General features: G+C 31.5%; 1 protein-coding gene across 1 annotated transcript in view; it reads left to right on the forward strand.

Moving 5' to 3' along the window:
* Positions 1-26,425, forward strand: part of beta-PheRS (phenylalanine--tRNA ligase beta subunit) — a 93,596-nt gene that overhangs the window by 21,074 nt on the left and 46,097 nt on the right. Inside the window, exons 5-7 of the mRNA XM_075363951.1 lie at positions 338-604; positions 10,844-11,023; positions 26,129-26,304. Coding sequence (XP_075220066.1) covers positions 338-604; positions 10,844-11,023; positions 26,129-26,304 — 623 coding nt within the window. The remainder of the gene's footprint in view (positions 1-337; positions 605-10,843; positions 11,024-26,128; positions 26,305-26,425) is intronic.

The raw sequence follows: 26,425 nt of genomic DNA on the forward strand, positions 1-26,425 counted from the left end.
TTGCTTCAGATTCTGTATATGTGCTCACATATACAGAACATAGTATTTATTTGACAATGACATAGACATCTAAAATTAATAACTCTTATTTTCAGCTATCTACATAAGTAAATATTGCATTATTGGTCTAGTGAAAGATTTTATAGTAATTTACAGAATTTATATTTGTTTCACATAGTTCAACATATTTAAGTGTGTCGATTATCAAAGAATTTGAAAATAAATTATGTATAGGTACTTTATCTTTACATTTGTATTTTCTTTTTATGGTTTATTTATTTTATATTGATAGCTCTGTTGAATTTAATTTAAATCATGAATCATCTTGCTGTTTTAGACTCAGACAATTCGTCCTTATGCTGTAGCCGCAATTTTACGGAATGTAACTTTCACATCTGACAGTTATGCAAGCTTTATTGATCTTCAAGATAAATTGCATCAAAACCTTGCTCGCAAGCGAACATTAGCTGCAATAGGAACCCATGATTTGGATACAATCCAAGGTCCATTTTTGTATGATGCTTGTCCTCCACAGTCTATCAGATTCAAACCACTAAATCAGGAAAAAGAATACACTGCAGCAGAACTTATGGAACTTTATTCGGTCAGTAAGCATATTTATAAGTCTTTTTTAAATATTATAATAATGTTAAAACAAATATTTATTAATGTTAATAAATGCTTATAACTAAACAGTTGTATTACTTTTATTTAAATGTACAAAATTATCTCACTGAAAATTCATGGTAAAAAATTTATAAAGTATTATGTACTCTGGTTTCTGAGATTTACCTTCTCCATTTTTAATTTGGTGGAAGGTATTGCCATTAATAGGTATAAAAAATATTTAGCTAAACAGTTACATGTTTAAATTACATTTATTTTGTTTATCCACAAATTGCTAATTACTAAAGTGACTGACAAAACTTCTTGTACTATAAAGGGTCTTTCAGAAATGGTTCTTAATTCCTAACTTAATGAAAATTGGCAACTGTTATCCAAACCAGCAAAACCTTTTCAGCAACTTTATCATCTAAGAGTAGAATCCCCATAAAAAAGTACTTTTAATTTAAATGTATCAGGCAGGTATATTAAAAATTTCATTTTTTATTGTTTGATGTCATACTTAACCCGTCATGTCTTTCCTGCCACCCTTCATAAAAATTTCTTACCTGTTGCATGAAATAATTTTGTCTTCTCTTATTGCAGTCAGATAACTTGACTAGTGTATAAGAATACTGGCACAATAGTTATTGCCATGTCTATTTTTTTAAATGTTAATAAAATATTTAATGCCTGTTTCTGTATCAACAAAACTTCCTTATCACATTAAAATATACTAAAATAATTGAAAATCACTTTTATCTGAATAACTAGCTTGTAATCTCACCTGTTGGTACATTAATTTTCATTTATGTTTATAATTGTAATATTTCTTTGATTACTTAGAATTATTATCTGTTATTTTTATACAAATACATTAGTAATACATTGTATACAAATACATTACTTTTTTTTAGTTTACTTTTTCGCTTACGTGTGATTTACATTCGTGTATTTTTTTGTTGTTTTATTGTTAACTTTTTTTGTTATTTTTTAATGATAAATTAGATGATGTAAGATCTAATGTATAGAACATTATATTAGAAATATACAAAACAATACAGAAGCTGACAAATTTTTAAATTCTTCGCAATGACCTTAAAAAATACTTGTTTAAAATCTTTTCAATTTTTCAACATAAATTTTTTTGTAATAAATCGCATTTTAATTTATAGACGTTGTTTTAAGAGGTTATTGCCTTATTCCATATTCACCAGAAATGGCCCTGTGTGACTTTTTTCTATTCCCAAAAATAAAGAGAACCTTAAAGGGCCGTCATTTTACAAGCATAGATGAGATTAAAAGCGAATAGCTGAAAGAGCTAAATACTATTCCAAAGATTGAGTTCCAGAAGTGTTTTGGGGTTGGAAAATGCGCTGGCATAAGTGTATAATATCTCATGGGGACTATTTTGAAGGGGATAACATTAATGTAGATAAATAAATAAAATTGTTCCCAAAAAACAAAAATTTTTGTTACTTTTTGAACACACCTCATATACAGGGTGATTTAGGAGGATAGGGCAATACTTTGACAACTCATTCTAGAGGCTAAAAATAAGAAAAAAGTTCATATAAACATAGATCCGAAAACGCTTTGTTAGCGAGTTATACAGGGTGAAAGATTTCGCCCGAGTTTCAGTTCCTCCGGGTAAATTAAGGCTTTCTGAAATTCTGGAAAGGTCAATTAACAGTTTCCTCTTACCGTCTGAGGACCACCCTTATTCCTCATCATTTTGCTTCGCACCTTCACCACATTTACGTCCTTTCATGCCGCTTCCTCAACATGTATAGTAAAGGATCGGTTCTTGTCAAGCCACACGCCTAAATACTTCGCGGCTGGATTAGGGTGGACATCGTGTGTCCCACTCTAAAATGCAATGGATGTAGTCTGCATCTTCTAGCCATAACAACAATCTTCAGCGAGCCGTAGATCATGAGCTATTAGCCACCTCTTAACCATGTCAGCCACTTCTTCACTGGCCGCCATCAGTTCCTCTTCTATTTTGCGCACAATCACAAGTGCCAAATCATCGGCAAATGCCACCGGGGTGATGCCCGCTGGGTAGTGCTGCCTTAGAACATTATCAAAAGCAATGCTCCACAAGGCCGGACCCTGAGGGACACCCCTTTCCACCGGAAATTTCATTTCACCACCTTCCGATCTGCCCACCATGAATCTGTCCTTAAAATATTCGTGAAACATCCTTCGCAGTTATGCCCGGATTTGTCCTTTTTATAATTTGTTTATTAAACTAATTTATGAAGATGCGGGATTTGGAAATAGTATAAAACAGAAAGGGCATTAATATCGTTTTCTGAGTTATTATTAAAATATAAACAATATGTTTAGTTGTACAGATGAGTTCTTTGTAGTATAATATAGAAATGAAAATTATTTAGTTTTGTTTAAAATGTATTTCTAAAACTTAACAACTAAACTCACAATTTTTTTCGTACATTATTCAAACTATTATAAATAGTAGTGTTCCGTTTTATTGTAAAAACTTAAATTGTCTCCTTGTTTCATTGAATTCCTAGTTCCTTGAGTTGCAGGACTTTGTTGGCCTCTTAGAATTTTCTTTTAACATGTTCCCTACTTAGTTCTCTATTCATTAATTTGAACATGATAATTTGCAAATAAGTCTTTTGGATTTCTATTTTATTATTCAATGAACTAGTTGAAAAAGAAATATGTATGACTAACTACTAAATTTTGCTTATTTAATTTATTGAAATAAAATATTTATTTTTATATAAATATTATATAAAAAAATGTAATATATATTATATATTTATTACAATATTATATACAGGATGATTCAGGAGGATAGGGCAATACTTTGACAACTCATTCTAGAGGCTGAAAATAAGAAAAAAGTTCATATAAACATCGGTCCGAAAATGTTTCGTTAGCGAGATACAGGATGAAAGATTTCGCCCGAGTTTCAGTTTCTCCGGGTAAATTAAGGTTTTCTGAAATTATGGGAAGGTCAATTAAGGGGCAAATTTAATTGTTTCTTATGGTTTTTGAGCTGGGAAATTGAAGAAAATAGGTCCCAGAACTGTATCTCTCTTAGTTCCTAAGATATCTCATATAAAAAGCCAAAAATAGGGTCAAAAACACATTTATTTACGTTTGACATACAATAACGTTGTTAAATTGGCAATAAATCATACATTTTTTAAACATAAATTTAGAGAATTTATATATTCACTCTCTTGAAGATACGATAACTGCCATAATTTTGCGCCAGTCACTTTCAAATTATTCCTTAAAAATAACTCGTCCCAAAATTTTTGTCGTGTTCGTTAACAGCCAAAATTGGACATTGGGGTGGAAATGAGGGACTTTTTTGAAAAAAACAAAATATCGCTATAACTTTCCTATTAAGTAAGATATCTAATTCATTTAAAGTTCTTACAATTCTTTGGATAAGGGCCTAAAACTTAAGTAAAGTTTTTTGATATTACTAACCATTGGCTCAGGCAGTGGAAAAAATGGTGTTTTGAAGACAAAAAAAAATCATACATCCCATACTAGGCACAGTATCAAATCAGTTTAAAGTGGTTGTTAGTCCTCTAAACATTACCTGAAATAATTTTTGATATGACGAACCCTTACGGCAAGGGATGACCAAACTTTTGCTGGAATTGTAAGAAGATGGGGCTTATCGTATGCTAAACAGTGAAACTTTTTTCATATACAACCATTGTCATATTGAGTAAATTTGTAGTTTTTCTTAACTTTATGGTGGAAATCTTTTTTATACCCTACTTAGCACCGGTGAAATCTACCTCTGCCTGCCGGCATGCTGAAAGGGATTTTTTTTTATATAGATGAACTATATGGGCCCTAAAATGTAAAGATTAGCAAGGAAATTAATACACCATTATTGACAGGATCACCATTCTTTCCCCTTTTTTTCACCATTTAGGACTGCCTAGTATGACTTTAGTCAGGCCATTATCCAAGTCCCTTCAAAGGAACTGTTTGGGCCTTGTAGTACTTTTTCATACGTTCAGATCTCTGTGTCCTTTCTTGTGTTGAAAATGTTCATGTCTTGAGTTTCTTTCTTTTAAGTGTGAAGTGAGTGTTCTACCTGATTTTTTTCATTTAATTTTATCTTGTCTGCAGTGTCATTTGGTGTAAGACCAATTTCCTTCAGATCCACTCTTATTTCACTGATCCATCTGCATCCTGTCTGGGTGTTTTTTGAGTTGAGATTGTACTATACTAACTGTTTTAGAAGTCTTAAATTTTGCATCCTCATGACATTTCCAAAGGTCCAAAGAATCCTATTCTCCTCTTATCCATGGTATCAGTGATGGGCTCTAAGTCTTTGTACACAACTTTGTTGGAAAAGACCCACCACTGCCCGTCTTTGTGGTACCTTTTTTGATGCAGGTTCTTCCAGTCCTTTAGATTTCTTTCAGATTTCTGGAGTCAGTTGGTCTTTGATTGTTTGTTCAGGTGGAAGACCGTTTCTGCTGCATATGTGGCTTCTGGTTTTATAACTGTGTTGTAGTATTTTGTTTTTGCATTTATGGATAGACACTTTTTACTCTAGGAGCACCAGATTAATTTATGTGCTTTAGCTAGTTTGTAGTTGTTAGGATGGAGGTTTTTTCGTTAGGTTGTTTGTTATTATTTTTTTCAAGGTATTTAAATTGGGTTACTATTATGACTTTATTTTGTTTAGGTTTACTTCTTTTAATTGTGATGGTTTTGGGGTCTTTTCAAATTTTATTTTGAGGCCAATTTGTACTTTTAAAGTTCTGATATCTGTGTTTTAGCTTTGTCGACGTCATTTGCTAGCAGTGCCAAGTTGTCAGTGAAACCAAGGCATTTTGTTTTGATTTTTTGACCGATTTTTATTTTTAAAAGGCAGTTTTTGATTCAGAGAATAGTATGTTTCTTCTAGAGTAGTAATTTCATTACTCTTTCCAGAGCGCTGTTGAATAGTAACTGTGAGAATCCATCGCCCTTTTGCAGTCCTGTTTTGATCTCAAGTAGTTCTAAGAGTTCGCCTCTGAATTTCACTTTTGATTTAGAGTTTGTGAGGGTCAGTTTTATCATGCTTATGAATTTGGGATAAATTTGGTTATCCGAGGTGTCATAGAATTTTTAGTAGAATTACTCTATAGATGCAATTTTATCCTTTCCTTTAAGTCAATGAACATTATCACCATGTTTCTTGCTTTTTTCTGTTGTAAAGCCATTATTTGCTTGAGACTTATGATCTAGTGGGACAGCTCCTCCAGGGTCTGAAACCTCTCAGGTATTCTCAAATTCTAAATCGATCCTGTTAAGGTTGATTCTTGAAAGTATTTTGTATGTTGTTTCTAGGAGTGAGATTCCCCTGTAGTTGTTAGGGTCTGTTTTGTGTGCTTTTTTGTGTAGCAGTGAATGAGAGATTTCATCCAGTGTTTTGGTTGTTATTTGATTCAGATGTTGATGAAGAGCAATTTTTGCTGCTCTTCCTGCATCTTTCCAGATCTCTACAAAGGTCTGATCTCCTGCTGCGTTGTAAAATTCTTCATCTCATCTAGTGCTTGGTAGACTTCTTTAGTTGTGGGAGGGTTAATGTTTTTCAGTGGTGTTGTTATTGGGGTACTGATGTTAAAGTTCAGGAGTTTGTTGAAATATTTATCTTGGATTTCTGCAATGTTTTTATTGTTATAGATCAGATTATGGTTTTCATCCTTCATTAGTAGGGTTGGGGGTTCATATTTTTGGAGTTGTTTTTTGAAGGTTGTGGTAGTGTCTCAACTGTGTTTTATTGAATTCTTCTTCTATTGACTTTAGTGTGTCTTTATGGTGTTGTCTTTTTGTTTTCCTTAGCGTTCATTGTGGTTTCTTTTCTTTGTTTTACTAGATTTTGGAAGGATGTTTCTGATTTTTTGGATTGGTGTAATAGTCATGCTTGATGTCTCTTCTCCAGTGTTTGTCACATTTGCTGTTCTACCACTTATGCTTTTTATGGGGTTTTATTGGGGCCAACTCTTCTATGATTTTTTAAGGTTTTTGCCTAGGTCTTAGAATTTATCCATGATTGTTGTATTTTTGGTTGTTTTGTGGTAATCCTCATTCTTAATTAGCGTCTAGTTTTCTTTTAGTATTAGGGGCTTGGTTTTGTTGCTTCCTTTGAGGAGTGAATTTAATTTTTATTTTAACTATTGAGCCTGCTTTTAGCTGCTCTAGTTATATTCGCCAGGAAAGTAAAGGAGTGTTGAAAAGTTATGTTTTTATTTAGGAAAACCTTTGTAAAAAGTGCCTAGTGGTGTTAATTATAATAAAAAGAACATAGATTACATAAAATTAAACATTTCTGTAGTTTTTGGATCCATATTCTGTGGAGTAGGTCTACTGAAAATGATACAGTTGGTAAATGATGATGAACACAATAACAAACAGCAAGAACACAAGAATCCAAAGCTACCTTTTACATTTAAATAAATGCAATGTGAGGCTGAAGAGTTCTTTTATGGAACTGAATTTGAAGTTCATATGGGCTCTTAATGACATTCTGATTTTCTAAAAAGAATTTCAAGAAATCTGTAAAAAAAAAAAAATAAAGCAGATGTCATGCATTATCAAAAAAATTTGTTGCATGCTGCAGAACCCAAGTCATGTTATGTATGTCCTCACTTAATACAATAAATATATCTGTAGTAGAATATGAAGAGGATACAGATGATATGGAAGATAAGGGATTTTTATGGTCTTGTATTTTTTATTCTAAATTTCCTCTTTTTTATTTTCTTATGTGACTGTTTGTTTATTATATATCTTTATTTTATTGTATTAAATGTAATGTAATTAAATACAATCCACATTACATTCATATTAATTTAATATGTGAATAAATATTTACAAAAAAAATGTATTTTATATTTCTTTAAAGTTGTTGAACAAGTTGTGAAATTGTGAATTTCCCAATCACAGAGTTTCTTTGGAGCATATACGAGGGTTATTTTTTTTCAAGGTCCGATCGGTCACAAAATCAAAACCACAGTGAAAATAGAAAATTTTTTATTTGTAACAAGTACTTGCATAGTTACGCTATTTCTCTACATAGTCGCCACTCCGATTTAGACATTTGTCATAGCGTGGTACCAACTTTCCAATACCCTCATCATAGAACGGAACCACCTGTGTTTTCAGTCATGTTTCTACGCTGGTCTGCAGCTTGATGTCTGTGCCAAAATGTTGTCCTCCTAGCCAGCGTTTCATGTGAGCAAAGAGGTGAAAATCGGATGGAGCCAAGTCCGGGCTGTATGGTGGGTGATCAAACACTTGCTAACGAAAACATTGCTGGAGCTTCTTTTTTACAGCTGCAGTGTGCAGCCGAGGATTGTCATGGAGAAAGACAATGCCTGATGACAACATTCCTCTCCGCTTATTCTGAATTGCCCTTCGTAGACATTGAAGAGTCACGCAGTATGAGGCTGCAGTGGTGGTATTGCCACATTCCATGAATTCCACCAAGAGAACTCTATTCCGATCCCAGAACACATAGCCATACACTTTCTGTTGGAAAAGGTTCGCTTGAACGTCTTTGGTTTACTGGGAGAATGAGAATGCATCCACTGTTTGGATTGTTCTTTTGTTTCTTCAGTTTCGAAATGGACCCATGTCTTGTCCCCTGTGACAATTTTGTTCAAAAAATCTTCTCCTTCATTGTGGTAGCGCTGAAGAAACGTTAGGGAGGCGTCCATTCTCATTGTTTTGTGATGGTCGGACAGCATCTTGGGAACCCATCTTGCACTCACAAGTTTGCGGTACTGAAGTCTCTCACTCACAATGGTGTAGAGAGCTGACCTTGAAATTTCAGGAAACGAATCTCTCAATACAGAAATTGTGAACCGACGATTTTCTCGAATTGCCTTATCCACTCGGTCAACGAGATCATCGGTTGACACTTGCTTCCTTCCCTGGCCGCCTGCATCATGAACCTCTGCACGTCCTGCTTTAAAGTTCCTGCACCATTGTCGCACTTTTCTGTCGCTCATTGAAGTTTCACCGTACACATCACTTATTCGTCTATAAATTTCAGCAGTACATTCCGGTATTAAGCTAAGGGGGATGGACACATTCACAGACCCACATACAAATGTTCTGTAGTAGGGAAGGATTATGCACTATCCTGACAGAAGTGGTCACCATTAGCAATTCTCTCTATGTATTTTTTGTTTATTACCAACATGAATTCACTTACCACACTAGTTTGTAAGCTTGATTGTGTAAGTGCAACAGTATACCTTTAATTAATTTAGTGAGTTAATTTAGAACGGAATTATGAAGCACTTTCAATTTTCAGCACAAATAAAAATGTTATAAATAGGAAATTTATTAAATTTCATTAAATGATTAATAAGAGATGAACCTTCATATAAACTACGAAAACACAAAGAAATTATAAATGTCAGTATATCCTTACATTAATTACAGAACAAGCATTAACTATGACTAGGTATGACAAAATTACCTAACTGTTATAAATTAGGTTACACCATAAGAAATGTGCGAGGTCTGTTCAAAAAATATGTAGACTAACATCATAAAACAAAGTGTACTTTATTTAGAAGTTACTTGTCTGGATCCCTTTCAAAGTACTCTTCTCCCCGATGCACACACTTATCCCAACGGTGTTTCCACTTTTGGAAACAGTCCTGGAATGCTTCTTTTGTGATGTTCTTCAGTTCCTTCATTGCATTTGCCCCAGTTTCAGGAATCGTCTCAAATTTTCTTCCTTTTAAAGGTTTTTTGAGTTTGGGAAACAAGAAGAAGTCACAAGGAGTGAGGTCAAGTGAGGAGTAGGGTTTGGGTAGGGAAGAATAGTGATCAAGTGTTTGGCCAAAAACTCAAGAGTTCTGAGGGCTGAATGGGCTGAGGCTTTGTCGTGATGATAAAACCAGTTACCACTCTTCCACATTTCTGCCGAATAGCATCCTGCAGACATTTGAGAACTTCAATGTAGTAAGTCTGGTTCACTGTGGAGCCTTGGGAGAAGTACTCATGATGGACTACGCCCTGAGCATAAAAAAAAACTGTCTATTTCACCTTCACATTGGAACGAACTTGGTGAGCTTTTTTTGGTCTGGGAAATGTTTCACCCACCCACTGGGACAATTGAACCTCTGTTTCGATGTCATAATCGTACACCCAAGATTCATCACCTGTTATGATCCTCGACAAGAACTTTTCTTCTTTTTCTGAACATTCAAGCAATTCTTGACAAGCTTGGACATGATGGGCTTTTTGGTCATCCATCATCAGGCGTGGAACAGATTTCATAGCAATGCGGTGCATCCTCAATTTTTGGTCAAAATCTTGTAACATGATCCAACTGATATGCCACACTCTTCAGCAAGCTCTCTGATAGTCAGACATCTGTTTGCCCGGCCCAGGGTGTTGATTTTGTCTAGGTGTGAGTCGTCAGTTGACGTGGAAGGACGTCTTCAATCGACTGATGACCATCTTTAAAACGTTCATTCCACTTAAACCATGTCGCATGCTTCATAGCAACATCGCCGTAAGCAGTCTTGAGTATATCAAAAGCTTCACTCATAGATTTTCTGAGTTTAACACAAAATTTCATTGCAACTCTTTGCTCGTTCAAGTCACTCATTCCAAAATCTGCCAAATGAAAAAAACACTTCACACACAACCGCGTAGCTAAGCAACCAATATTGATATTTGCAATCAAAAATCTGCATTGTAATCAGCTGATCTGTACGAACATGGCAATGCCAAGCGGATTTGACTGGAACCAACTGGACCCGAGCAATTCAAACAGTCTACATATTTATTGAACAGACCTCATATTGTTTCACACAACCTAAACATTACATTATGATTATAAATAACATGTACAATATATACAACAATACTGATGATTTATATTTTTGGTTTGATATTTATAAAACTTATTTCTTATCTCACACTTCACCTTTCCTATCAATTCTCATCATTAAAATAATTCTATTATAGTAAATTACTTTTTTTTTCTATTCCTTATAGGAACATCATAATTGAATCTCTCTGTCTACATCTTCTTTATGAATAAGTCACTGACCATATGAACAGTTTTAGTAAAATCATTTCAAGATTTTGTTTTCAATATAACTTATGATAAAAATTATTAATTAAACTTTTTATCCATATTACTGATTATTTCTTACAGTTGTTATGAAGAATATATTATTATAAATTGTGTATTTTATTGTTTGAACAGACTCATTCTCAGTTGAAACAGTATTTGCATATTATTAAAGATAGTCCTGTATATCCTGTCATCAGAGATGCAAATGGTGTTGTACTATCTCTTCCGCCAATTATTAATGGTGACCATAGCCGTATTACTCTTAAAACAACCAATGTGTTTATTGAATGCACTGCAACTGATTTAACAAAGGTAAGATTAAGATAATTCTGTATTTTAGAATTCTTATGCAGAGAGTCTATGAGATTTCATAAATTCTAAAAATTACAAAATAATAATGCATGACTAAATAAATAATGTATGGCCTTCCCAAGATTTAACTTGGCTCTCAAAAAGGTCAGATGCTTCTTCATTAAATTTGTCAGATTAAACTGTGCTAATGTTTAATGTCACACTACTCTTTCAGCAAGTATTATAATACGATATACTTCATATGTGGAGTACATCTTGTAAGACAGGACTTCATTAACATGTGTGCATGTTATAACAAAAAATTTGTGTCATTCAATCAAAATAATCTCTAAAATATAATCCAAGTATTTTTAAAATTTAATAAATTTGAAAATGATTTAATAACTCAGTTAACGTGAAGATTAACATGAAAAAAGGTATAAGGTATTTTAATTGTAGGAATGAAGTTTTTTTTTTAAATTTAATCAGTTATTGTTATTCAAAAAAAGCAAAAGTAAAGAACTTTTGTTAAAAATGTAATAAATAAATATGATTTAAAACGTTATTAATTTTAAAAAATTAAAAATTCTTCATGAAATCAAATTCTTTTCTCATTCCCATGAATAACATTAGATTCATCTGAATTTGTAAAAACCTTTGAAAAAATGTTCAAAATATTACAGTTAAATCTCTTTAATATAAACTCTCAAATTTTTTATCAATTTTAAGTTTCCCACCGCTTGGAATTTTCTTTTTATAATTTGATGTAAAAGGTTTGTGGTAATGTGAGCTTTTTCTTATTAATTAGTAATACAATTATTGATTACCTTATAAGAAGAGGCTTGCTTCAAAGTGTGTTGAAGAATAACATTTTGGTGAAGGATTTTCCTTAAGGTGTTGTCAATTTTGTATATTTGTTGTGATTAAAAATGAATATAAAGATTGGGAAATCTGTATATACCTGACTTTTATTTTTTTGCCTTTATGTTGCATACTGTTGTAGTTTTGACAGACAGTCTAGATTTTGGAAGAGATATTTCAATTAGACATTTCCTATAATTCAGTAAATCATGTGATCTATGAAGAAACAAATATTAATGACAACATTAACCCACCGGGTTGGTCTAGTGGTGAACGCGTCTTTGCAAATCAGCTGATTTTGAAGTTGATAGTTCCAACATTCAAATTCTAGTAAAGACTTTTATATGGATTTGAATACTAGATCATGGACATCGATGTTCTTTGGTTGTTGGGTTTCAATTAACCACACATCTCAGAAATGGTCGACTCGAGACTGTACAAGACTACATTCATTCATCCTCTGAAGTAATATCTGACAGTGATTCCCGGAGGCTAAACAGAAAAAAGTATTAATGATAACAGTTTCAACCTGACATTTTTTTAGCTCATTTGCATGGTTTCTTATTCTAGCTTTTTAAACATATCACTTTCAGTTTATTCTTTTTTCTGACGATCACATATATTTTAACTCATTTGCATCTGTAGTTGAAGTAAGATAATGCAGTCTTTTTTTTATTTCTCAAGTTGTTTTATTTGGTGCACATAAAAAAGAAGTAACTCCCAATCATCCACGAGCAGTTTAACCATGTTGCAGCTTAACCGCAATGCCTCTCAGAAAAGAATAGAGTTTTAAAAACTTCACAGAAATTAAAAATTTTAAGTTTTTCATTGTTCTGTAATAGATTTTACTCCTTCATTCATTTGCTACATGAATGTGTGCTTGTTTAGAATTATGATAATGTTGTACTATAGTTCATTGTGGATATGATAGGATGATAGTTTATTATGCGATATTATGCTACACAAAGTATGAAGTTCAATTAAAAAAAAGTGTTTTCATACACTGAAACAACAATCAATTGCATCTTCTTTTAAAAAAAAATCTGAAAGAGTAAAATGTAATATTTATTAATTTTTAAAAAATATATTATGTATTTTTTTCTTGTGGACTACTGTAGTTTTAATAAGTATTTGTTAACACATTACATAGTATGTACACTACTGCATGTTCATTCTATTTACGTACAGTATTAGTGATAGTGAAATTTTGTTATATGTTAATATGTATTTTGAATAAACTTTTACCGGGTATGTAATATTGTAGTGTACTGTATTTTATTATTTATCGTTATACCGTAATATAATAGCACATGTAATAACTATACTGCAGTATAGTATTAACTCATTTTAACATATATTACTCTATTAAATATTATTTTTGGCCAATCGCAATTTTGCTATGATTTTCAATTATCTGGAATCCTCTTCATGGTTATTATTGAGATAATCATAAGTTGATTGTATTAATAAAATAATATGTTCATAGTTATAAACAAAATTTAAATTGTAGATTATGATGCTACTACCAAAGAGAGACTTAGAGATACTACCACCAGAAACTCAACCATCTTTATTATAAATGGCAGAAGTTTGGGTCCAGATAAAATTACAACAGACATTAAAAATATGGGAACCAAGCAAAAATAAATAATAAATTAAAATACTAATTAAATTAAATAACTCGTTATTTTTTTTTTAAGAAATGTTTAAAAAAGAGAAATTCACTGAATTGACTGCATTAAAACAATTTTATTTTCTATAAAAGGAGCAGCATCATATTTTCATGATTATTGATTTATCATTCTCATTTTACCATTTGACCAGGTATTTATGAAAAGTATTCAAAGAATAATACTACCTGCTCTAAATTTTAGTCAATTAAAGTACTAGTGGTAGTACTTTAATGTGCCACCTACAGGGTATTTTAATACAGTAAAATAATCATTAAAAATAATAATTTATTTCTGTAATAAAATAATATAAAAAACACAAATATGCTATAATAAATACAAATACATTAGAGTAAAAGAAGATAAAGAAAAATTGTAAAAATTACTTTTTTTGTAAAAATTTGATTATTTTACTTTGCTTCGAACATTTTGTATTGTAATACAGTCTTTTAAGGTTCTTTTCTAAATCAAACCAAACACTCTTTGCTTCTTCATTAGTAGTTTCAGTAAAACTGAGAAATCAGCAAATAGTTTTCATTGCCGCTAAAACTTCTGGTAGATGTGGCAGGTTGATGTCTTCACTGTTGTCAGTATTGTTACCTTTGTCGTCATTACCTATATCCCCATTTATTTCTGCTTGTACTGAAGACACCAATCATCATCTGTTACAATTTCATGAGTTTCTAAATCTTTGTCAACTTCTTGATAATCTTCAAACAATGCATTTGGCAACAATTGGTTTTGCAGACTATTGCCCCATTCTGCTAAAGATACTTCTTCGCATGCAGCATCAGTAACTTTGCCAGCCTTTGGTAATAATCCTGCATGTTGAAAGCAATTTTTTACAGTCAGTAGAGAAACCTCATTCCATGTTCTTTCTAACATAATTATAGCATTCAGTTATTTGTGTTTCCTTTTTACTTCCTTGTAGTTCATACAAGGAAGTACTGTAATTGCAAAAAAAATTCCATTTTCAGATTTCAACAGAAATATTGATTTTGACTAGTTTCAGTGTGACCTCTGTATATATATGTTTGTATCTCGCAAAACAAAAACTATTATCTGTAGAATTTTGAAATTTTGGACTGTTGTAATATCTAGCTGTGCACCTCCCCTTTTGATTGCAATCGATATTGACTGTGAAGTGGTTTTTCAAGAATTTGCCGTGGATTATGCGAAGCTCAATAACGGTAATTTTGTTTATTCACAAATTCTGACATATGAAAATGTGCCTTATCACTTAAAAGAATGATGGCATCCTGGTGGACATTTTCGAGGATGACCTCGCAAGCTGCTTTGCGAGACGCCCAATCATGTGCATTAAGTTGCTGCACTAACATCATCTTGTACAGATGGAATTTCAGGTCGGCATGAAGAATTTGTCGTACACTTTAATCAGAAATGGCTAGCGCAGCAGCATGTCTCGCTGCTGAACATCGTGGAGACTGCATAACAGCTAACCTTACAGCATTAATGTTTTCAGGCGTTCTACAGTCCGTTTTCGTCCTGTTGGTTTCATTTTTAAAGCAGACGATGTGTTCCTAAAATTCTTCACCCTCAACAATATCGTATTCGTACTAGGAACAGACACGTGTCGATTTAAATTGAAATGTCTGCGAAATAAATGCTATGTTACAATAACCGGGTCATTTTTAAACTAGGCTTCAATCACAAACGCTCGTTGTTCACCCGACCACGACATACTGGCTACTGAAATAGCATGAATAGACCTGTTGATGTACAACACTCCCGCCTTCTCATTGACAGTGGTGCCAACATAACAATTACTACAAAATCATCAGATTTATATGCCGGACCCTGTATATCTTATAAGGGAAAGGCACATTGGCGAGAATCCGACTTTTTTTGTTTTTTTTTAATTTTTTCTTTTAATTTAAATATATTGATTTATTAATAATTAATAACCTGTTATTTTACAATAAATAATAATTCAATAACTAAAAAAGAAATTATAAAAAATATATGTAATTTAATAGACAAGTCATATAGTGTCCACATCAGATTTTTTTAATTTAAATACTGTATCATTTGTAAAATTAGGTGTTTTTTGTAGTGGACTTTTATTGACTTTGTAAGAACACTGAAGTGTTCTTACCAAGAACACTTGCAGTTTTGCCAGTGAAACTGGTGAAAATAAAACAGAAGTTTTTTTTGCCAGTTCCAGTCATATTTGAGCAATTAATACTGTTAGTCTTTCTTTTGATAATTTGCCCCCAGAACACAGTTCGCCTTTAAACCAAAGGGTTCTTTCTGGTGTCAGGTTAAAAAAAGGCTGGATTGATCAGCATTATAGATTTTTTCATTCGAATAGCCCTTTTGGCCAAATGGTTTCTAGCCATTTATCTGACACATTGGTTGGAGTTGCTGCAGCCTTGCCGCTGATTATCCCCAACACAATATCGTATTGCTGACAGAACTGTTATCCAAGCTGAAGTTATTTCACCTGGTTTACCAAATTTTTCAGAAAAATCATTTGCCTTAATTTGCAATATTAGGGCTGCTAATAGGGATACCACTAGCTGTCTGGTATTTAAACCATTTTAACAGCACTCAGTCTACATCATTACGTTGACTAGGCCGTAATTTTTTTGATTTTATAGAATTTGTTTCAAAATTTTTCTTAATTTTTTCACAGTTCTTCCATATCACTGATATTGTCAAACGACTTAAGCCTAATTTTTAGGCAGTGTCCTTTCTAGTTTCACCATTCTGTAACTGCCAGATAAAGTGCGCCTTTTCCTCTATTGTGAATGTTTTTCACAAAGTCATAATTAATTCACTAATAAATGAATTACACAGGATACATAAAATAAAATACTGTACCCACAAAATATGAATGTGGCTGCTTCAGTTTACAATAATCTGGTAAGGAAGAAGATAAGAAAAACAAGAACTTTTGGTAAAAAGGAAAAGGTGACTCACTTTGACCGTCAAATATTTCTGTTGCTACAATGCAATATACTGCCTTACTGACGAGTCACTTCTGTCCCTCATTATAAGCAATTGTTGCATTGCAGTAGAAAAAATAAATCATAATAACCGGTATGTCAATACAACTGATGTAATTATAAACAATATACATACTGTATTTATGTATTAACAGCATTCCAAACCAACCAAGAGACAAGTTTTTGGTCACTATATCCAATGTCGCTATAAATGATTCTTACTGTATATATTGCGTTATTCATTTGACCATGAAATATTTAAAATAGTTAATTGTAACAAACTATGAAATAAGTATCAAATTATATTATAACAAAATGGAAGGCAATCTGTTCAGTAATTTGAACAGATTTGAAACTAAGTGCACTTTTTAAAAATCATTTCCTCCTAACATCAAGTAGAGTAGCAAAGATGATCTTGAATCAATATAAGAAGGCATACTATGAGGTTAGAGTACATAAAAACCACATCCGTTATCACAATGTAGTAATGATTCTGAACAGAACTCTAAGAATACATCTGTGTATAACAGCATCACAAGGTGCTATGCAATTTCAGGATGATGGTAGCTTTTGTGCTGCTGCTTGTCTGTTATGTCCAGGACAAATTCAAGAGACTCTGGTTCAAGTTGACAAGCCTGTATGCCAAGCTGCTGCAAATACAATAATACAAACTCAGTATCTTGCCACCTACAGATTGGGGAATTTTAAATAAGATAATGATGATTAAACATTGTAACCTTTAATTGATACAGGCCAGGCTCAGTGTTGATGATAAAGAAGTCAATTTCAGTTCTGCTTCAAAATGTTGCAGAAGTTTGAGGTTAATGGTGTTTTCAGAATCGCTCACTTGTAGCAATTCATATCTATGTTGATTGGGAAAAGTCACTCTGGGCTACAGTTGTTAACATGGGGAACTGAGAATCCCCTATATAGTTAATGAACATGAGAAACTGAATAGATTTTTTAAACTGTTTTAAAAGGATATTTGTTACCTTTGTGTAGTAGAACCACTTTTAAACTATACTTGGCTGAATCTATGAAAAGGCGCCAGTCCTCAGGTTTATGAACTTGTCGTAAGTGCAACATAAGCTCATCAATATTAGTGTACTAAACCAAATTATTTTCATCAATAAAGTACACAGAACATTTTTTTTGCTGGCTTTGAAAGCCCGAAATATTTGTATTTTTTTTAAAGTAAATTCCAACCTCACAGTCTTGATCCAACAGTTCAGCTTGAATTTTTGATAAATTTAATCCCCAAGCAACTCATTTAATTCACCTTGTGATATGGCTTATTGGAAGATAATTCAAAATCAAAATCATTTGTTGTCTTCTTTAGTACTGCCTGATTTTTCATCGCTTCAAAACATACATTCACGGATGGCTCAGGAACTGGAATAATCTCACTGTGAGGTACAGGCCTGATTGCAGATTGCAATGAAGGATATTTTACAATATGTTTAGATCTTTTAGAAATTCCAGACACACTTGTTTAACAAAAGTAACAATCAGTTACATGATCCTTTGGTTCACGCCAAACCATAGGTACAACAAATGACAAAGCTTTCTGTGTACCTTTCAGCCATCCTCTTAAATATTCAGAACAATTGGTTCATACTATATGAGGAGCCCATATCTTATCCTGATCACCAATTTTACAAGTATAAATAATTTGCTTTTTTAATTAAAGGTATAATGTTTTTTCTATTTGATTTTACGTTAAACTTGCCTCATATATAACAAAAGGCATCCACATCACTTACACAATTTCGAGGCATTATGACACTGCACTGTTAACAGACTTAAGACAGCAATAAGACTGAACAAAATTAATTCATTCCTAAATCCAGTGCTAAATACAAACAACACAGCTCTGTTTTTAGCTACATGTTTTTGACCTGCACAGACATGATTAATCATGTCCATGAAGGCTCACTCTTCAGTACTAGATATGATGTCATAATATGTGACTATGATATGATCAATTCTTTGTCTAGTATTGTTTAGTTATAGCTTAGAAATTATGTTAACAAAGTTAAACAATAAAAAATGAGCTAACAAAATACAATGTAGGAGCTTAAAACGCTAACTATACATTGAAAAATGAAAAAATCCTTTAATTAAAATTTAAAATTTTTCAAAAATGGTGGATGATAAAAAGATTTAACTTCATATTTGTTTTCAGCATCAAAAACAGATTAAAATCATGTATCTCATGTTAGGAAACAAAAATTATTATTAATTATTAAAATTATTATTTATTAATGATATATATAAAATGGTTACATCAAGATGTACAATCAATCAACCTGAGATTTTTAATGTTAACAATATTGAATCAGTTTCACAGTTTATTCATAACAAAATTATTAAATGCTCATAGAATTTTGTTAAACTGTAAAATTTAAATAAAAAGTAATGATTATGAAAAAAATACCAAATAATTCCAAAAAATTTACAATATGATAAATTTATTTAAATCTAGTGTTAGGACTGCCAAAAATTTACATATATATATATATATATATATATATATATATATATATATATATATAAAATATATAATATATAAAAATATAATAAAAAGAAAAAAGTAGTGAAAGTCAGTAATAAAAGCTCTACCAACACCATCAACATCTTGGAATTATAAAAAATAAAATGTATAAATTACTTAGTATTTTCTAGCCTTGGATATAAGTTTAATTGTGGAAGATGAAAGAAGAAAAAACAGTATTATCAAACAATGAATTTTATTATCTAGAACCGTGAACAAGCAAATAGGTTTGGGAATTATGTTACATGAGTTGGAATTTTAAGATAATATACAGAATGTTTATAAAAACCATTTAAAGTATTCAGAGAATGCCCCCCCCCCCCACATCGAAATAAAGAAAAAACTTGATATCAACATATGTCTAGAAAAACTTAGTTTACTGGTTATCCACCATTTTGTATTTTTAATTTAAACATTTATCTCTCAAGAAATTGAAATGAAAATTTCATACACTGCTAGGATACCTGGAAGTTTACTTGTATAAAAATGGCAGCCATGTAAAAGTTTTAATTGTTGATATCTTTGCAACCAGTTTATCTAAATTTTATTTTATTTCAAGAAATGTTAAACATTTTATGTTAATGAAAATGACACCTTATTTATTCAGATCAGTTAATAAATAACAAAGTTGACAAAAACTTTTGAATGAGTCAGTCTAGATTAAAAATTCATTTATAATTTCCCCCCAAATAAAATGAAATAACTGAACACGATCTCAACTGGAATAATTGTATTAAATTTATTATGCAGTAGATTATAATAATTTAATAATATTAAAATAAATATTACAATAAAATAAAATAGCTTATTATTGAAATCATTAATATATTATAGTAATAAATATTAATATTGAAAAATTATTTGCATTACCTGTTTTTCTGTTTAATGAACAGACACTGTTAAAAAAAAAAAGAAAAAGTTTTTTTTTTATTCAATTATAATTTATTTAACAACAATAAATTATCATATCAGATAAGACATTAATAAAAAAAAAAAACTAGTGTAGCTGTTCAAAGATGCCAGGTATCTGATGAATCCTTTCAATCTCGTTTAGAATTCTTGTGCATAATTCTTTGGTACCACAGGGGTGTCATATAAGTGTCTTCAAATGGTCCATAAGAAAAAGTCAAGTGGTTTGAAATCAGGACCCTTGCAGACCATGCTACTGGGCCTCCTTGACCAATCCATCTGTTTGGATATACTCATTTAGGTTATCTTGAACTTGCAATTCGTAATGAGCCAGTCGCATTCCAGCATGAACCACATTTTGTTACATGTGTTTAGTAGCAAATCTTTGAGTAAAAATGGAAGATCAGCCATCAAGAAATGTAAGTATCTTTCACGATTCAGCATTTCAACTAAAAAATACCTAGAAAACCAGCCTGTATGTTAACAGGAAACTGATATTGGTGATGGTTCTCTGAAATGGCGTGAGGGTTTTTAACTGACCACATATGTGTGTTGTGGGTGTTTAAGAAGAGTTCATCTTATAAATCTGGCTTCATCGATAAAGAAAATATCATTAAAAAATTCTGATTAGTACATTCTAGGATAAGTGAGTATAATCTCGAGGTAAAGTAGTATGGAGTAACTGCTCATCCAAAACCTCCAAACTGTTTCATTAATAGGCCAGCTCTCTAGTACTTTTTTCAGGATGGTTAAATATTTCATCTTACACACCCTCCTCGTATTCGGTGGCACATATTGAATGTGGTCATCCTGATTTACTATGTTTTTCAGGTTTTAAGCTTCCTATGTTTCTGAACCATCAATGAATTGATGAAAACATTGTGTGATAAGATCACACTCGATTGGGAAATTGTTTCTGATACAGTCATCTTGCCTCAAGGGTATTGCAAACTCCATATCAGCCATTTCTAAGTTAATATAAATATGGTTCACTTTACACCCATGGTGAATAAGAAGATAATGGTAAAAAAAAATAATTAACTTGTACAGCACTGATCTGATCAATGTATTCACTTGATCAATAGCAAAAGACAAACTGGGTATGCGAGGTTCAGCTAATAAATTTTGCATACTAACATGCTACACAGAGACAAAAGGTACTTTTGAATTGGGCATGACAGCACATGATAGCTAAAATCCCCACTACTAACCTGTGATAATGCATTGAAATCCGTTTACCGGTTTGTTTTCAGTAACAATTAAAATGGAGTTGAGTACGGCCAATATGTCAACACTGTTAAAACAGCATGAAAGTGAATCCTATGAATATTTTTCATTGTTTAAAAGTGGTTTACCATAGTGAAACTGTTGGACAGGAGTACTGTGAATAGGTGGGTATTGAAATTTTACGAATGTGAAGCTGGTAAAGCGACAATTGAGGACACACCTTGTAGCCGACTACCAGTTTCTATGACTGACGAGAAAAATTGAAAGGAGGTGGACGATTTGCTTCAAAGTGACTGGCAAATCACCCAGCAATGCATCACTCTTCAGTTAGCTTTACTGTAAAATCTGTGCATGATGGGTACCGCACATACTCTGATGGCTCTCCACAAGCTGAAGTTTGAGCCTATTCTGCATCTGCCATACTCCCCGGATTTGGCTCCATGCGACTTCCACTTCTTCCCTCATCTCAAGAGTGATCTTGAAGATAATCATTACACTGACGATGAAGTGAAGGAAGCTGTGGCCACTTGGATCTGAGAAAAACCGCTAGGATTTTTCAGCAACAGAATGCAAACACTTGTCACGCGTTGGGAAAGTGTATCAGTGTAAACAGGGATTATATTGAAAAATAAATACTGCATTTTGTAGCTAAGATATTGTACTTTTATTCATTTTTTATTTCATTCCAATATCTCTTATCATTCCATACTATGCATATATGTGCAAAATTTATCAGCCGAGCCTTGCAATTTTATTATTTACAATAATGACTTGTTAATTACAACATTTTTTTTAATGCAAATTATTTATTATTATAATATTTGCAAGATTTCAATAATATTTATTTTATGTTAATATTATTAAATTATTAAAATTTATTACATGATAACTTTAATAAAATTATTCCAGTTGAGATCATGTTGAGTTATTTCATTTTATTCAGGAGGATGAAAACTAGTTTTTTGATATAGAGTGACCCACTTCAAACATTTTTGTTATAACTTTGTTATTTATGAACGGATTTGAATAAATAAGTTGTCATTTTCTTTGTCATAAAACCCTTAACATTTTTTAAAATAACATTACATGTAAATAAATCAGCACTTACATAAGTGTTAACAGTTAAAGTATTCACATGTTTGTCATTTTGAAATGAATTGAGAGATCAGGTTCATTATTTTTACACAGATCTAGGTGCCCTAGCAGTATATGAAATTTCAGCCCAGTACAATAAAACATTCCTGAGAAAAAAAATTATATTAAAAATACAACTTGGTGGATAGCCAGTAAACTAAGCGCTTTTGGATGTGTATTGATGTAATTTTTTTCTTCATTTTGAAGTGGGGGACCATCCCCTCAATTTTTAAAACAGTTTTTATGAACACCCCTGCAAATAAGTGGAAAACATGAGTCTAGAGTGAATACAGAATTGGGAAAGAGAGATTTTATTATGAGATAATTGGGACCAGTACATCTTGCATAGAAATTTTTTTACAAAACTAGAAGTAAACTATAATTAGTGTAAGATAATTTGAGCCAGTTAATATTACTAAAATATAGTACAGTAAGTTCAACATTCTTGAGTTTATTTATAAAACAAATGCAATGATTCAGTGCTCTCTTATGGAATAGTGTGTTACCTGCCTCCAAGAGAGACTTAGAGCAGTTTCTCATACCCTTAATTTTATAGTATTGGGAGTTTTAAATTCAAATAGAACATACACACCATAATATGTAACACTACTATTTTACGTGAGCTTGGAGACACTTAGGCAAACATTCTTAGGAATACACCCTAGAGAGATAAGGAGACAGAATTCAGCATTAGGAACTGTTGCCTGGTTACCCTACCTCTTGGGGGGGTCATAAAAACAGAGATTTGATGCTTCAGGCTGGGTTTGGTATGGTGTTAAAAAACTTTGTCAAGTGAAGAACAACTTGTTATAAAGTCTCTTAGTGCCTCAGATTTTTATGTATTTACAATTTACAGGTGATAAGACCATAAAAATAGAACCAAGAAACAGAATTTTTTTTTTAATGTACAATAACTTCTTCTATTTTGTGTTTAAATGTAATTCTTAAATAGCGAATTTATTCAACTTTGGTGTACCATATTCGTTTTTTTGTTAGTATCGCATTACTTTCTTTTAAGCATTTCATTAATTTTACTTCATTTTCATTCTGAATTTTTCTTCTGGCAGAGGAACTGTTGCATTCAGCTTTTTGTCTCACTTCTTTCAATTTTAATTTAACTAAATATTTCAATTTAAAATTTATGTAGCCAATTACTAAGTCAGAATTTGGTCAAATAAAGTTTATTTCAAACACTACTTCTGTTATTAACATCAATCATTATCTAACCAAATTAAATTATGAGAAAAAAAGGAATTTTATTTTTATACTTCGTATTGTTAGACTATTATTTAAATCAATATGGCCTATATTTTGTACTACCATTGATAGATATATGAAATAATGAAGAAAAATGTGATTGTATAATAAAAATGTTGTCTGTTCAGCAACCTATTGTCATCACCATTAGTGAAAATCAGTCCATTTGATGAACAGATAACTTATAGATAAATAATAAGATAATCAGATGGTGTTAACATCTTTATTTTTGTATTCTGGATTGTAACTTAATATTCAAAATTTTTTTTCGAAGCCTTAATTTTTTCTGTTTATACGAGGGCTATTCAGAAAGTAAGGAACGTTTTGGAATTTTAAGAAAACCAAGTACAAGAAAAACTTTTTATTATATACATGTGAAAGAGGGACTAAAATACTACTTTTCAACATAATCACCATACAAATTCAGGCACTTATCACAGCGGTGGACAAGCTTTGAAATTCCTGTGTCATAGAATTCTGCCGCCTGTGATCTCAACCACTCAGTGACGCACCCATCTTGCACAAAATTTGTGGTAGCCTAGCTCTGTGAAACAATTTCAAACAATAAAGTTGGTGAAACTTGTGGGAAACATAGAGAAAGCTCAGTTATTGTGAAACGGCGGTTTTCACGAATCTTTTCGTCAACTTCAGAGGCCAGATCGTCAGTCACAATGCTCGGACGTCCACTCTTCTCTTTATCGTGAACATTTGTTCGGCCATTTTTAAACTGAATGCACCACTTCCTGAAAGAACTTACACTCATTACGTTGTTCCCGTACACTTCATACAGTTCCGATAAATTTCTAGTGCTTTTAAGTTTTTTGCCAACAAAAAACGGATCACAGACCGCACCTCACAACTGGCGGGATTTTCGAATGCAGCACACATTTCAAATTTGTATATAAAAAAACGGGCAGTGCGGAGATGTTCCCGTTGTCATGGCTGGACGCTGACTGAGGTGCTGAGCACGAGCACACCAATATATACGCGATTGGCGTGCGTCAGATGGAAACGTTCCTTACTTTCTGAATAGCCCTCGTATTTGAAATTAAGCAATACTTTTATCCCATCCTTTATGCATATAAAATGTATGCAGTATTTCATCATCTTTAGTAAAATTGTAATTAACTGATAAACTTCTCTCTATGCAGATTAGTTGTTGAAAACAAAAATTGTGTTTATAGAATTTATCTGTTGATAATACATTGATTATGAACCAGGATAATAATTTTAACGTACTTACTAAGAAAACTCAAGAAATTTTAAATAAAATTATTTACCTGCAGTCTTATCTCTCTATTTATTAACTCTATCACATTTATTATTCCCATTTTTTCCTAATAAAATTCAATTGGATACATACTCCATCAATGGAGTAAGTAATAGTAAATACAGTGCAATTTTTAGTAGTACTTCTAGATAGTACATTAAATTGAGAATCATACTGATTTATTTACTAAAATAAATGAATCTACCAAAATGAATTAATAATTTTTTTATTGAGGATTGCCTTTTAAATATACACTATGGAATTATATTAACACATCTGCGTTTAATATTGTTCTGTATGAAAGTACCAAAAATAAATCTATCAAAAAAGGTTTTAGATTTTTTTTTGGTTTGAAACTAATAGATTCCTGTAAAAATTTACTCTTAGAGAAGAAAATAATAATCATTTTTATACCATGCATTTATAAAACTATATTATTAGTGATACAGAAATTTAAGAATAGTCAACATGGTTGGAAAACTAGAAATAGGCTCTTATTGTAAAGAGAATGAGTAAGTTGAGATCAGTCTAAAAAAATATCTTTTCATAAGATGAATTATGTTTTATGAGTTCTGATGATTGTGAAAGCAATAAATCTAAAAATGAATTTTGACAGTTTTGTTAAAAGTTTTATTCTAATAGTATATAATTCTAATCATATTTTGACCTTGGATAAGAGATATGATATGCATGGCCAATTCTTTTGTGGTTAATATTATTTTTAATGTTAGAGTAATATGTTTTTTAAATTAATTTCTTAAAATAATACACGCATGTTACTTAGAACTTTTATTTACTTTTTTCTTTTTTTGAATGTCATGGACTGATATTTATTATTATTGTTTTAACTTTATAATTTAATTTAATTATCATTCTGAAAATTAATTTTTTTAACATTGTATCATAAACTTATGAAAAATAAAATGTATTAAAACTTTCCTTCCCTGGTCTTCTGTTCTTTTGTTACCCGATTTATTATGCAAACTGTAAATAAATCTTCCTTGTTTGTGCTCTTATTTACCTTTTCTTTCTTATATTTTTATTTTCATGTACTCTTCATTTTTTTGGAGATTTTAACAAATACCTTCTTAAGGCCTTAAGAAGACCATATCAATTGCCTTCTGGAGCTACAAATGACATGTAGGCAGTTTTATTTTCCTCACCCTGTCTTCCAAGAATAAAATAATTTAGAGATCAAATGTAATTTAGAAATGTTATACATAGTATTAAATATTGTAAGTAAAGTTACATTTGTTATGTATTTTTATTTTTCAGGCCAAGATTATTTTAGATACAATTGTATGTGCGTTTTCACAATATTGTGTTGATAAATATGTGGTTGAAGGTGTTGAAGTTGTTAGACCTGATGGAACAAAACACAAGTATCCAGAACTTGCTTACAGGAAAGAAACTATTACAGTGAAAAAGATAAACAAATATATAGGTATCAAGTATGTAAATTTGCTTTTTTCTTATAGATTTATTTATTTATTTAAAATGAACAAATGAAACTTGTGAATGTATAAAAAATACTGTATAAATTTTTAAAGTTCTAAACAAAAAATAAGTTAT

This window comes from Lycorma delicatula, chromosome 1, assembly GCF_047948215.1.
Source record: "Lycorma delicatula isolate Av1 chromosome 1, ASM4794821v1, whole genome shotgun sequence".
In the NCBI taxonomy this organism is placed as follows: Eukaryota; Metazoa; Arthropoda; class Insecta; order Hemiptera; family Fulgoridae; genus Lycorma; species Lycorma delicatula.